Raw genomic sequence first — 14,862 nt, 5'->3', positions numbered from 1 at the left:
TCTCCTTGTTTCCTTAATTGCTATTAAAAATTATCTTCTAACTTGAATAAAATGTGTTTTTAAGAAGAGAATCCCCTGAAGTCCTCATTTTTAAAAAACTGTTTTTGTAAGTCTTCTAGTTGACATCCAGTTGGCCCATGTTTTGTCAAGTGGTTTTATTTTAGGTGTTTGTCTGACGACGCATAAAAGCCTCACATTGTTATATAATATGTACAGTTGTCTCTGGTCCTTTGAGGTATTTTTTGTTCTGAGCTATTTCAAGTGATCTTCCCCAGTCACTCACTGTATTTAAATGAAGCTCTGACCCCTGACTTCCTGTTTCTCTTCTCCTTTTCTAACCAGCTTTGAATTAATTGGTCCCAAGCGTCATCCTTGGTTGAATCAATTCCCCAGCATTAGTAACACCATTCGCTGACACCAACTCTTCCTTCTCGACGTCTTTGTTTTTGTAAGAATGTCGAGCCCACAGAGACGCTGGTAGCTTCTAGAATGCATGATGTAAGGTCTCTGACCTTATCATAACCCCGTATACATATTGTGACTGTTCTCACGCATCCATGTATTTATTATTAACAGTAGCACACGCCTTCTCTTGCTGCTGTCTCAGGTCAGAACGCATGAATTCAAGCTTCTTTAATCTCTCCTCGTAGTTTGCTCATTGTCTTTAGCTCGCCACAGGCCAGCCGGTTCTAGAAGGTGGTCTTTTTGACACTGAAACATGCCATCCTTCTGAAGGGAAACATTCTGTGGTTTACCGCACACAACAGACAATGCAGAAAACATCAGAATCAGAGAAGATGAGATAAAAGAAAAACCCCATCCCTTGTATTTTTCTATTGACTAAACATTGAAAATGACCTTGGATAATTGAAAGGAAAAATCTGGTGCTAACACCTGATTTGTATTAATAAAAACTCAGTATGTGAATATGTATAAGTATATGTATATGTATGTGTGTATGTGTGTGTATAAATGTGTGTATGTATATATATATATATATATATATATATATATATATATATATATATATATATGAAAAAAAGCTCTGTGGAAGTTTAGCATTTCTCTATAGTAATGACACAACATATACTGTGTTCAAACACTGTGTGCGGACACTCTCTGATGAGGATGCCTATTATTTTCCAGGCACATAATTAATTTTCTTGTGGAAACATTGTCATTTTTAGGGACATGAAAGACTTCTGTCTTATTTATGTTTTATATTTTAAGTCAAGATTCAGTAAAAGACAATCTCTTGTGTGGGCAGGATTTCAGGAGGAGGCTGGTCTTCTAAAGGTGCCTCTGGAATGTGGAGAAAGGCAGGACCACAGTTCCGTAGAGAGACATGGTGCTGTAGGGCCAGCGTAAAAGAAAGTCCCAACTCCTTCTAGAAAGTTCCATATCAGCAGACATGGGTGAGTCAATAGCACCTAAGGAAACTTGGGCAAGTGTTCATATCAGGAGGACATCCTACTCTCAGGTTTATCCTTATAACTCTAGGATACCTATGCCATATACTCAAATAACGTTCCTCAGTAAGAAATCTGGGTAAATTCAATTTGACTTTGTTATTTACCAACTATTTGTATATCTTTTAACACTTAATAAAAGGCTGATGCTAATATATTAAATAGCTCTAATATAGCACACATTTCATCTTTAATTTACATCTCTGACCTTGTTTTGTTCATAATTGAAATTGAAAAATTTAAATCAGAAGCTGGAGAAATTTTTTTTTTTTTAGCCGAGCCATCCTACCACCTGTTGGCAGCTCAGTAGCAGCTCAGCTCAGACCGGGACTCGAACCGGTGTTACTCAGAGCTCTCACTCTTGAGTGAGCTCTTAACCAACTGAGCCACTCAGCTGGCCCTAGAAGCTGGAGAAATTTTTTAAAAAGCACAATAGTGTTGCTATTTAGGTTTTTAAATTTTTTTTTTCCCCCTCATGAACTGGAATCACCAAGTCAGAATTGTCCTCTAGATCCCAAATCTTAGTACAAATTGAACTCACAGACTTGCAAAGTAGTAGAAAATTAAAAATTCTCCCTAAATCTATGTTGATAACGTAAGTCGGGTTGGGTAATTGAAAGGAAAAATCTGGTGCTGGTTTTATCAATACACTTGATTTGTATTAATAAAAATGCAGCATGCATATATATGTAAAAGACAAAGTGCCCTCAGTAACACTCTAAAGGCACGAGAGGCCAGTGGAGTGGACATTCCTCAAGTCTACACAAGTGAAGCTCTTTTAATATAAAAAGTTTTTCCAATTCTGAAATAGTGGAAGATAAATTGCCAATAATTTATTTCTTCCGATTCATCAGTTTCTGTATATTGCAGGATGTTTTCCTCTGTGTCTTTCTCGAGGCTGTGTATGGCAGAAGGCTGCATGTGGGAAGATGGAAGTTTTCCCCTTAATACCCTTTCTTAAGATTAGCAGGACATGAGACTGCTGCCTCCACATTTTTGTGGAGATATGCCTGCTAAATGCAAATATTTTCTCCGCATCATCCTGGTATCTGAAAAAGCACAGACTTGGTCCACACAGAAGCTTATGCTAACGTATTATGACTGTCTCTGGTTGCTCTCCCTAAATGTCTCCTAGTCCGTGAATGGCCCCTTCAAGAATTTCCCACTGTGTCCTCTGAAATCTCTTTTAAACTGAAAAACAAAAATAAAAATGCTGTCGAGGCACCTGCCTTGATGGGGGTCCTGACAGGAAGAGTGGTCCCGCTTTTCTGAATTTCCTGGCTTGGTGTCTCCCCTGAGGTCATTTCTCCGGGGCCTGAGGTCTGCTTGGGACCCCAGAACCTGCTGGGAGCTGAGAGGGGCTGCCCACTTCCTCCCTGTGCTTCTAGCCACTTAGGCTGGTTGGGCCAGAGGGTGGGCAGGAGCGCAGCACAGATTGGGGTGCGCACACACAGGGGATCCCCTCTGGCCGAGTGCAGGCTGGAACGGGTCAGCTTGCACCTCACCACTTTTCTTTCACCTGCCCCTCCCCGCTCACTGTAATTTATGGCCCTGGGCCACTGGGTGAGCCAGCCCCTGTGTCATGTGCACATCCTGTGCCTTTTCTTGTTATTGTTTAGGAGTGGGAGGGGGTGGGTTTTCACTGAAAGGGGGTACACTTATGGCTGCCTTGATGTGGAATCATTCACTGTGTCCTGGATGTAGGTTATTCAATAAACACAAGGTTGGTACGGCGCCCCCCCCCCCAAAAAATAAAAAGCTGTTCTCTTAGGGGTAACTCTGAAAAAATAAACAGGTATCTATCCATGGTTGTTATTCAATTTTGTTTAGCAATATTCCTCTGCCATCTCAAAACTACTAACAAGCCAATAAACACAAAAACAACAACAAAAAACAACAACAAAAAAATCATTTCGGATTTGGAAGGGGGCCTACCAGGCCGTGGCTCATGCTCTCCTTGCTCTGACCTGTTCCTCAGCCCCTTCAGATGCTCGGATTCTGGGTCTCACTCATTCCTACCTCCTTGGGACCTTAGTCCTTCTGCCAGTCCCTTCCTCATCATAACCACTGATGGACTTGCCTGCTTTCCAAGACAAACAGAAAGGTCTTTGAGGGAAAGAAACCATGCGTGATCTGGCCCTGTTCCCTCAGAACCCAGCACATCGCTTGGGACATAATAGGTACTCAATAAATACTCATCGAATAAATGAATATAGATAGTAAATAAGTGAGACACAAGCTTAAAATTTTACCTGAAAATATGCTAATGAGTAAGATCACTGAAATTTTATGTCTGTGCTTTTTACTTGCGCATGAAGATGTTGATGGCATCTCATTAATTTAGTGCAATCGACCTACTGTTCTTACAGTCAAGAATCTTTCACTTCTGACAGAAGGGCACAATCTATTGGGTTGTCGGAAAAGTCCTGACGTATTTTTTCCTATGTTTTTCTTTGCAAAAATGCGTCACGACTTTTCCGACAACCCAATAGTTAACAGAAATGTTATTCTGTTGATGTAATACGTAGGCATCAACTGTGACAAAAGTCCTTTGAGACCCATGCAGAGAAACAAAATTTGAATTCCTATCAGAAAGAAACCAGAAAGCCTCACAAGTCAAAGTGAAAACAGGAAGTAGAGACAGTTTGAGGAAGTCTGGCTGGAGGAATCCTTTCCTGAGACAACCCCCACCCCCCTGCCCAACAACGCAGACAGGGATTTACAAAACACGGAAATAAATATAAAGCAAGGGTAGGTGGGGTGCAAATGATTTGTAGGAATTTACAGAATGACTCAAACACGGAATTGTCAACTTTCTGTACTTACCATGAGATATTGCTAAACTCTAATACAACTCCCGTGGCAGTCACAAAACAGTTTGATTCAATTCCCTTTAACTTTGGAAAGTAAAAATCCCTTTTAAATAATTTCAACCCATAATTCATGAAAGGAGAGATTTCTATGTATTTATTTATTTTTAATTCTAGGGCTGAAACATCCTGTCTCCCTTCCCATTAAATCTGTCAGATTAGATCTACAACGAGCATCCTCGGAAAGACAACAAATTATTATATAACACCTGCTTCACTGAAGTAAATACTTTCCGAACGTCTGTATTCTACCATGATAACAACCCCCAGAAATTACCATCCCCATTTTACAGATTAGGAAATTGGGATTCAAAGAGATGAAGCCATTTGCTCGAGGACTGGGATTCACCCTGACAGTGGCAACTCTGGAGTCTGCACACTTGCCACAGCTCCCAGGCCACCATTTCACACACACACAAGATCCTGCCGGAGCTCAACAGAAAGACATCTTCCTGAGAGTCCCCTTTTTAAAGACCGCAATGCATAATTAAAACTAGAAAAAGAGAAAAATGCCGCATCGGGGATTTCTGGGACACGGGTTGGGGTCGAGACCCAGTGACGTAAGCATTCACGAAGCACAGAGACTAGGAGAAGGGAGGCTTTCTGCGGTGGGGCGTGGACACCGAGATCCTGTGGAGGGACATGGGACACTGACTGGTCTCCCCTCCTGGTTGTCTTGCCGATTCTGTCTACGTCTGAACAGCCAGCAGAGTCCGGCATTGCCAATGCTCACCGAACCTGGAAGACTGTGGACTGTCCATTCCTACAGCTGGACTTAAGCCCTGAGGAGAAAGGGGCCCCGGTGTGACGAGCGCTTCTCAGGTCCAGAGAACCCCTGCCTTCCTTAGGTGGCACCCCGAAACCACGCGACAGCGTGAGGGTCTTTGGGACCCACGGCCAGCTGAGCTGAGGTGGGCAGCATTTGCTCTTTGTCTCATTCTGTTGGTTTCTGTGTCCTCAGCTAAATTCAGAATGCAAGCCTCCAGAGAGCGTGCAGGTCGCGGGGAGGCTGCAGACACCAAGTGTCATCACATCACTCCATACAGCTGTCCACGCTGCTCCATTAACTCCTGCAGATGTTAACTTTTATGATTCCTCTTTGCCTGTGTGCTACTCCCCTACTCTCTTATGCCTTATTCCTGCTCATTTCACATGATCTCCTGTCTGCTTTTGACCCTGCCTCCTAGAAAATAAACACACACACAAAGAAACGTTAAGCGTGCATTCCTCGCCCGAGTTAGGAGCTGGCTACTCCTTTCCTTCCTTCCTTCCTTCCTTCCTTCCTTCCTTCCTTCCTTCCTTCCTTCCTTCCTTCCTTCCTTCCTTCCTACCTTCCTCCCTTCCTTCCTTCCTTCCTTCCTTCTTTCTCGTTCTCTATCATCTTCATTTCAGTGTCCACTCTTCTCCCATATTGTTAGGCCCTTGGTTCGCGCTCTCTCTCTTCCTTGAGGAGCGTTGCTCTCGCATCTCCGCATGTGCCTCCTTGGGAGCGAGCCCAGGACAGGGACCCAGGTCCTTCCCGTTCGCGTGCTTACCTTTCGGCACCACTCTCGGGACAAAGGAAACCATGGATGTTTGAATCTAGTGAAGTTACACAGTCAGAGCTAGAAGCAGCCTGAAGTGACAAGCGTGGCTCTCCGCAAGCTGACAAAGAACTTTCTACTCACATTTCAGCTCGAGTTTGATGAAATCCGTGTTGCCCAGGTTTTCCAGAAACACTCCGCGGGGGATTAACGTTTTGAAGTAGAAAGAGATGTCGGCACTGGTTTCCCCTTGGAAGGTGGAGAAGTGCAGGTAGGAAGATGGGTTTGGGAAAGACGCAGCATTCCAGTAATTCCCTGGGGGAGGAAGGAAAAACAGGGTCGTTTACCCGTCGGTCGCGGCAGAGACGGAAAAGGTATCCATTTCTTGGCTTTGCACAGATTCCCACCGGCTAGAGCCCTGGTTTCCTCCCACCCTACAGGCAGCCACATCACCCCTAAACCAAACAACCAGCCCTGTGGCTTCCCAAGAGTTCTATGCGTACATGTATGAAAGACATTTCATTAGAGATTGATAGTTGGGGTTCTGACAAAGTGGTCCTCGAGGGACTCGAGGTGAAAGAGCAAGTGGAGGGGAGCCCCCGGTGTCGCTGTCTGTGGTGGGTGGGGGCGGTTCTGAACTCCGGCATGTGTCTGGTGGCTTTGGTTGGTGCACGAAGCACGTGGGCCGGACCCAGAGGGACAGAAGAGGAATTGAGGTCTGTGATGTTCTGCCCTTGCTTCTCCGGCACCTCGGCCTTGCAATAACCAGGCAGCAGCTGCTCAGAAACGGGGTGCCGGTGCTGTCGGAATACAAGTGGGGGAGCCCAGAAGCCGTGTGGATGCGGGGAGCTGAGAAAAAGGCAGGATGGCCAGGCTGGTTACTTCCCCGCCCCACTGCTCGCACCCCCCAAAGCTGAGTTGCAACCTTGTCCTCCCTGGGACTGCAGATGACACTGACCTGTGGGGTGTCTTCGGGGGCGGGCAGCTCTGAGCTAAGCCCACCTCTTGGCTCTCAATCAGCCTCTAACCTGCAGCTCATGAAGAAGATGTGATTGTACCCACCCCTCCCTCCTCCTCGCCCCACAGTAGCCGGTGTCCCCAGGAGGAAAGCGGTTCGCAGGACAAAATGAAACCACCACACTGGACGACTCACATTCCTTTAGAACAGATGGACCAAAAATTTTAAATGGGACCCAGAGCTGACGCTCAACTTCACCTCCAGGTGAAAAACCCTTTTCTAATGTGCACCTTTCCGAGTCCGTTTACTATCACAGCTATGGACTAAACCACGTGGGCATGCTTTAAAACAGTTACTAAAGCTTTTATATTTAACACTAAACCTATTTGGCTGAAGTCACCAGGTTTGGCTGAAGATGGAATCGCTTATGCTAAGCCCCACATCAGCAAAGCAAAGCTTAACTCAGTTTCTCAGCTCAGCTCTCCCACAAGAGGAAGACCCAGGTCGACCAGTCGGCACTTGCCTGCTCAGCACAAGTTACCTGACCCAGCTGTAAGCCGTCCCTTTGCTCCATGTAAGGAAAGTAACCCTGCTGTAACCAATCAGCAAATGCCCAGTAGACCTCTCCTATTCCTGCTCACTTATGTCTATAAAAATCTCTCACATTGTACAGCTTTTCTAGCTGTTAAAAAGAGTGGATGCTGCCCAATTCATGAATCATGGAATAAAAGCCTACTAGAACAGCAAATTGTCTGGGGAAACTTTTCTTTTGACACCCAAAATAAGTGATTTTTTTCTATGAACTGATTTTTGCTATATCTTTCCTTCAAAGAACACAATTAATCAACTAAGTTCAGCCTATTAGTTTCCATAAACTATATTTTTTCCCTTTCTTTTATGCAAATTATGCATACGTGCAATATTAAGTTCAACTACTATTCTTAAATAAACTTTGTGTTGGTGCTGCTATGCTTAGGCCGTAATTGTAAATTAAATATAGAATATTGCTATGTTATGCAATATTAAAATACTCTCTTATTTAATTAATGCTATTTGTTTTGTTCTTATAGTCATGTAGGATATAGTGACATCTAGATAAGTGAATGGCCACATATTACCAGCAAGTCAGTGCAAACTGTGTTTCTAAATGTCTTCATTAAAGTAAAAACAGTTTTAAGATATCTATATATCTATATCTATATCTATATATATCTATATAGATATATAGATATATATATTTTAAATGGCAATATCATAGTTTTCAGTAGGAGAAAAATAGACCAGTTTTCTCTTGGGAAGAAGAATACTCTATGACACTGGTTAAATAATACCCGAAAAGAAAAAATCTTAATTTAACTATTGAAGTTGTTATTGTCTGAGGGCTGAGTCCTCTTTCTGGCTCAAGATCTGGCTTAATATTGGGCTGCTGGGAAAGTCATGACGTATTTTTTCTATGTTTTTCGTCGCAAAAATGCATCATGACTTTTCCGACAACCCAATATACGGTGAGAGGAGTTCAGCCTCACCTTAGCAGCTGGCCGAAATGAAGGTCTCTGGAAATAAAACCCGAGCCAAATGGAGGTTGCAACCCTCTCACCAGTCAGAGTTCTAGGAGCGAATGAAGCCAAGTCTCTGGGACCAGCGGGATTCGGCCCACACTAAGTGTGTGTGTGTGTGTGTGTGTGTGTGTGAGTGCGTGCCTTTAACAACCTAGGACTCCGCAAGGATCCAGGTCCCCGCTAGACTTCCGCCTGAAGCTGAGCAATTGTGTTTCTTCAGGAAGCATCCCTGAGACATGAATGTCAGTAACATTGTGAAGTTGCAATCCAATTAAGTGCATTCTTATTTTCTGAGGTGGTGATGTATTCGCAGAAGGGCAGTTGTCTAAAATGATTCCAGAAAAAGGAAAGCTAAAAGTAAAATATGTCAGTATTTATTTAGGGTCCAGCGCTGGTGATTCAGACAGAAATATCCCCAGAGAGGAGAAGGGCAGTTCAATCAGTTATTCTCATTTGATGAAATATCCCTACAGACCCCAATCCCATTTGTTCTAATTCTTTGCTCACTAAGCAACTTCGAACTCATTTGGTCTCTTGAATGGATGCATTCACAGGGAAATTGCGCCTTGTACAAATGGTGGTTACCAGTTGTCTTTCCGGAAATGTCTGCATTATCGCGTAATATCTTTGGAGTTGTCACTTGTGGGCTGTCCCCAATCTCTGGGTGAATTTAGAGTCCACATTCTTGAGCAGCTACAGGGAGGGCTCTACTCTGGACCTGACTGGTGGGGTCAGAGCTGAGGTGTGTACGCAGGAGGCATGGAGCGAGAGTCAGCGGACACAAGCAGAGGTGGTTAGAAATCCTGTTTACATTTATTTACCAAAATGCATCCTTTAAAATATCTGGCTTGGTTATGCTTTACGATGTACATGATGTATGAGCACAGCAGTACATGGATAGGATTTACAAGTAGGCATGCTTATTGGGATGTGGGCTTAAGGGCTTCACTCAGCAGGACACGTTCTCTGATGAACGTCTGTGAGACCTGTTCTGATGAGCCCAGGGACCAGCCTTTGGGGTTTTGGGTTGTAACAAAATAACATGCGTGCTTTTTCCAGGGCTCCTTGCACCTCATGGAGCATTATTATTGTTTGTTTATATTGCTCCCAACGGACCGTAAGCTCCTTGAAAGCCGGGAGCAAACCATTTCATCTCTGCAACCTTTGGCCCCGGAACACAGTAAGTACTTGATAAATAATAAATCAATGGGTAAGTGAATAGCGGCCTCTCTCAATTATATTCAATCTACTTGATAGTGACCTGAGGATTGCAGATGCTAACTAAATATAAATACAAGCTGATGCTGCTTTAGCACCTGCTGATACCTGGACGCGGGCTCCACGGGCACACCATCCCTTTCCTTACACATGGCTTAGTTTCTCTGAATCCCGATAAGACCTCATCGGACAATGCCATGGGTTTGCAAGACTGATGGTCTCCTAGCCTTGAGGCTGTTGAAATAGCTGCCATTTGTACTTACTATCAAGGCCATTGCTGTGGAGGGTAAAATGCCATTGATTGAGAAAACCACATTGGACATACGAGAGTCACTCTATGGCAAAGACTGGCGCGGAACAGGTGGCAGGGACGGCCGGCCTGGACAGGCAGGAGGAAGCCAGTTTGGAAAGCGAGAGGGAAAGTGTGAGGCACAATGGAAAGAACTATCGGAGACCGGAGGGGCCCGTCAACAGTGACAGTAAGGAGGCAGGTAGAAGGGGCCAGGGCTCCCCCGCCGTGGGCAGGGCCCAGGGATCAGAGGTGAGCTCAGTGGCTCCACAGGCTTGGAAAGGACTTGGGCATGCGAGGAGCTTTTTAAAATACATTCTGGGCACGGCCTGAGTTCGCGGGTGGCACGAGGGACCACGGAGGGCTTCCGCTAGTGCAGGAGAGAAGGGCTGGGGCCGCAGACCAGGCACTGCTGACAGTCATCCTGTCACCCCTCCGTGAGCCGTCCCTGGCAAGTGCAGTGTCCTCTATCATTCAAATCCTGAGACGGCCATTGCCTTTACCCTCACCGAGCATTATTTGGTATGGGATTCTGACCTCAACATTTCTAACCGTGTTTTCTGATGGGCAGCAATGAATTTTAAGCCTATTTTTAATTTCTAACGAGGCATTACATAGTTTTAAAAGCCAAGGGCAGCTAGAAGGGATATAGCGAACCACAGTTCCCGCTCCACCCCTCCTCAGCTCAAACCCAGTTTCTTGGACAACTCCTTCTACATGTCTAACTCTTATCATTACAGCCCTGTATTTCTAAAATCTACTTGCACAGACATTTATTAATGTATGCATTGTGGGCATTCTCTACTGACTTTCCTGAATGACTGGGCATTTTTACAAGCCTGCGTATTCCCCTCCTCCGCCTTCTCCCCAAACAGCCGAATGACAGACTTTTGGTTCTACTGAAATTGCATATGTTCTAATTCCTGAACCTCCTGGAGCGCTGCTGTTTGCTGGTCACCCACCTGGCAGCAGTGTGCGCTTAGAGGTTTTCTTGTACCTTCACAAGGAACAACTGAACATGAGATGTGCGGACGTCCCTGTGTGATGGTGGGAGCAGGAGCAGAGAGTTGGGGAGACGTGTGTGTGGGGGGGACGGCTGCGGGGGTAACAGCAGTGAACTCAGGGGGCTGCCCTGGCCTGTCTGTCCCATGGGAAAACTGCTGTGTACTGGTCCACATTCTGGCTCCGGAATCAGACCGTCTGGGTCTGTCACCCCCACCCCCTGGGCCACTGCGGACCAATTTCTTGATTTTCCTAAATCGCAATCTCCTCCTCTGTACAATGGAACGACAATGGAAACTCTGTTATAGGTGCTGAGAGTCACAGGAGACGACCCATGAAATGCATCTGGTAGAGCGCTGAGCACAAAATAAACGTTTAGCATGTGTTATTAATCACCACTAAACTGGTGGCTTTGGTCACTGCAGTCACTGCCCAAGGGCTTGGCCAAGGCGAGGGGAGGGGTGGCGGTGGTTAGGGAAAGGACAAGAGCAAGTCAGCAAGCCGGGGGCTTCTCCCAAGCCTGCTCTGCCGCGGGGCCGATTCCCTGAGGGGAAGCAGCGAGCCCCCCCCCCCCCCCCAGCTAGGCCGAGAGCGCACCTTGTCATTCTGACCACCAGCTACTGGCGCATCTTGGACTCACGTCCACACCTGCATTTTGTCCTGTTCTCTTGTCTCACTCCCTGCTCCCTGCCCACTGGCTTCCAAAACCGCGCGCCCCCCATTTCATCATCTCCTTACAGACTTTCAAAACAGGGTTTTCATTCAGGACACACAGATGGAAACTATCTTTGAGTCCTGGCCATGTGCTATGTATGGCTTTGTAGAGTAGCCATTAAATAAAAAAATCTGATCAAAGGAACAGTGACTGAGCAACTAAGAAAGTAGTTACCCAAACACCATACATAATTTTATCTGAGCAAAGGCAGGCCAGATGCAGCTGCAGGGTGCAGAGATGGGACAGGAGGTGGAGGTGTCACCCTGGTGTGTCCAGCCCCTGCTGTCTCTTTCCTCCCCAGAGGGCAGACAGGTAATTAGGAAAAGGTGAGGAGGCAGTGGCTGGACAAGCTGCATTTGGCTGACACAGAGAAGGCTGCTCAGCCGGCCATGGGCTCATGAGACGTGTGGCTGCAGCTGTGGCCTGCACGTCAGTGGGTTCCTCCATCCTCTCTCAGATTCAGCAGTTTCCTCAGAGCCACCAAGTGGCCCCGCCCTGGGGCCGCACTGAGAAACTTCTATAGCTTCTGCTTTAAGTGGCAAGCGCTTTCCAATATGAACACTAGCTGGAAGAGATGGAATTACTCTGAAAATGCTGAGTGACGCCAAAGTTAGAGATCGGAGTCTTCTTTGAGTTATGCAACGAGTCTTTCGTTGTTTACTATGGCTGGGTGCTATGTACAGCAATAAACTGGAGGGCTTCATCTGCGTGAAGGTTCATGCCTATTTGTAGAGCTGTCCTTACCGGTAGAAAAAAGTGACTTCCTTAATTAAACTGCTTTGTACATTCAGAAATGGTAAGAGTAGCTTCGTTTTGGCTCCCAGTCTCCGAGGGCAAGCCCATCTCAGAACAAAGGGCTGCAAGTTACAGCGCTGCTCCCGAGTGACTGGCTCTCCCTGCAGGATTTCATGCTCTCCCGCAGGCCTTTCCCACTGCTGCAGCCCCAAAGGGGAATATTATAAACTTGCAGGAGGAGCTAACAATATAAATTCTCCACCCCGTGTCTGTGATTTGGTTCCTTCGGGCAAGAATGAGGATAGGGTCCCGCAGAGAAAAAGAACACGATGGTGAAGCCCCAGAGGTCATGATGCTCAGGGTGCTCCCTGCACTGCTGAGAGCGGGTCCGTAACCAGAATACAGGGGATGTGATGACACGGGCTTGTTCCTAATTAGCCAGGGAAACTCGTCTGCCCAATCTGTCAATGGTGCATTTAGACACAGTGGTACCGTGTTTCCCTGAAAATAAGACCTAGCCGGAGAAGAAGCCATAGCATGATTCCTCCAGGATATGGAGGGCACGCACCCCTCACATGAAGGTTTTATGACTTGTTTCAGGGAGAAGGGTGCCTTCCATAAACTCCTTTAACTTAAATTATTGAGTATGCCAAGGTGCCATATTTTGGCACCTAAAATCATGCTACGGCTTATTTTCTGGCTAGGTCTTATTTTTGGGGAAACGGGGTACTTCAGAGGTGACTTTACTTCATTCTGAACGCTTGGAACAGTTGTGTGTACTGGGATACTTGGAGGTGGGAGCAGCTCTAAGTCTTCTTGTCAAGTTCTTCAGGGATTCCACATCAGATCCCTACATTTCCTCCAGCTTTCTTTTTTTTTTTTTTAGCTGAGCCATCCTGCCACCTGTTGGCAGCTTTGCGGCAGCTTAGCTCAGGCTGGGAATCGAACTGGCGACCCTGTTGCTCAGAGCTCAAACTCTTGAGCGAGCTCTTAACCAACTGAGCCAATCGGCCGGCCCTTCCTCCAACTTTCTTTATCGGGGCTTTTAGCTATGCCGAATTTATACTGGCCGCCCTAAGCATATTGGGATTTCAAGTTAAACGTGCATAACCAGGAGTGGAGAAATGAATAACTAAGTGTGTAACGGAAACATTTGAGCTTCTTGTTCTTTCCTCAAATTTCTGTCTTGGGCAAACTCCGAAGGTTTCTGTGCGGTTGATTCTGCAGAACGAGGGAAAAGCAAGCTGGAACCTCTCACACCCAGGTGAATAAAGGGCTGGAGGAAGGTCCGCTTGATTTAGCAAAAATACAACTTCGCTGCATGTGGAAGTTGTAGGACAAATTTATATCCACTACATGCAGGTTGAGATAACTATTTAACAAGTAGTGCAATACACAGAAGTGGCCACGGGAGGGCGACTCTGGGGGGCCAGTCCAACTTTTAAAGGCTTGTGAGTGTCGGTCCCAGGGCTAAATCTGCTTTGCTCTTTTCCTGAGACATTTTCACCTGCTTTTATGATTTCAGGTACTAAACCATAGATTGGTGATCCCCAAATTTATACATATAGTTAGACTCTTCTATGAGTTTAAGATATGTATTTCTTACTGAACAGCTTTACCTTGACCTACAAGTACCTCAAACTCGAAAAGACTGAAAGCAAATATGCATATATTTCCAAATTAACTCTACCTGCAGGACTGAAAGCAAATATGCATATATTTCCACATGAACTCTACCTGCAGGATTCTGCACAGTGGAGCTGCTCCCACTTTGCCACTCAAGCCAGACACATGGGAGTCATTCCTCATTATCCGGTCATTCTCCGAGGCCCGCTAACCACACCTATGACATGCTCTGTGGCACGTCCCCTCCTCTCTCTTCCTCCGGCTACCTGGGCTCAGGCCATCCTCTCCCGCCCGAATGCCACACTACCTTCCGGTTCTGATTTCAGTGGCGCTTAAATGTGGCTCCAGCCTTTACAAAGCCAACAGAGGAATCTATCCAAAATGCACCGCGGTGTCGCGGTCATGAGGGAAACCCCGTGTGGTCCCAAATGCCAGCAGGACAAACACACTGCAAGCCCCCTGCACAGTCACGGGTCATCAGCCCCCACTCATGGTAGCCAGCGCCGGCTTTGAGGGCTGCCAGCCCCACGGATGTCACATCTGTCTTTACCATGTTTCCCACTGGTATCTGCTCCCTCTGCTCTTGTTCTCGCCATCTGATTGTCATTCATGGCCTAAGACCATTAAGTTTCTGTTTTATCGTCCGCCCTGTTGTCATGAAGGATGGTCACAGCAGAATTGTGAGAGCCTGTGATGCCACACTCAGCCACGCTGGGCCGCAGTGCCGAGAGAAGGAGGCTGTAATGTGAGGCGGTCCTTACGTACGGATAGACTACCCCCCCCCCCGAGTCCCACATTCATAGAAAAACAGATTTTATATCAAATCCATTAGGTGAGTAAAGAGTGGAAAAAAAGCCGCCCATTTCGGCTGAACAGTGGGTGTGAAAATTGGAAACTG

At 46.1% G+C, this 14,862-nt stretch overlaps 1 protein-coding gene across 1 annotated transcript in view; it reads right to left on the bottom strand.

Moving 5' to 3' along the window:
* The window catches only part of CNTNAP2 (contactin associated protein 2), a gene marked incomplete at its 5' end in the record, with an annotated part of 1,134,943 nt that overhangs the window by 205,800 nt on the left and 914,281 nt on the right, over nucleotides 1-14,862 (bottom strand). Inside the window, one exon of the mRNA XM_019666439.1 lies at nucleotides 6,007-6,177. Within this exon, the coding sequence (XP_019521984.1) occupies nucleotides 6,007-6,177 (171 nt within the window). The remainder of the gene's footprint in view (nucleotides 1-6,006; nucleotides 6,178-14,862) is intronic.

This window comes from Hipposideros armiger, unplaced genomic scaffold (assembly GCF_001890085.2).
Source record: "Hipposideros armiger isolate ML-2016 unplaced genomic scaffold, ASM189008v1 scaffold_470, whole genome shotgun sequence".
Classification (NCBI taxonomy): domain Eukaryota; kingdom Metazoa; phylum Chordata; class Mammalia; order Chiroptera; family Hipposideridae; genus Hipposideros; species Hipposideros armiger.
The sequence above is the reverse complement of the archived record's forward strand: the minus strand, read 5'-3'. Positions and strand labels throughout refer to the sequence as shown.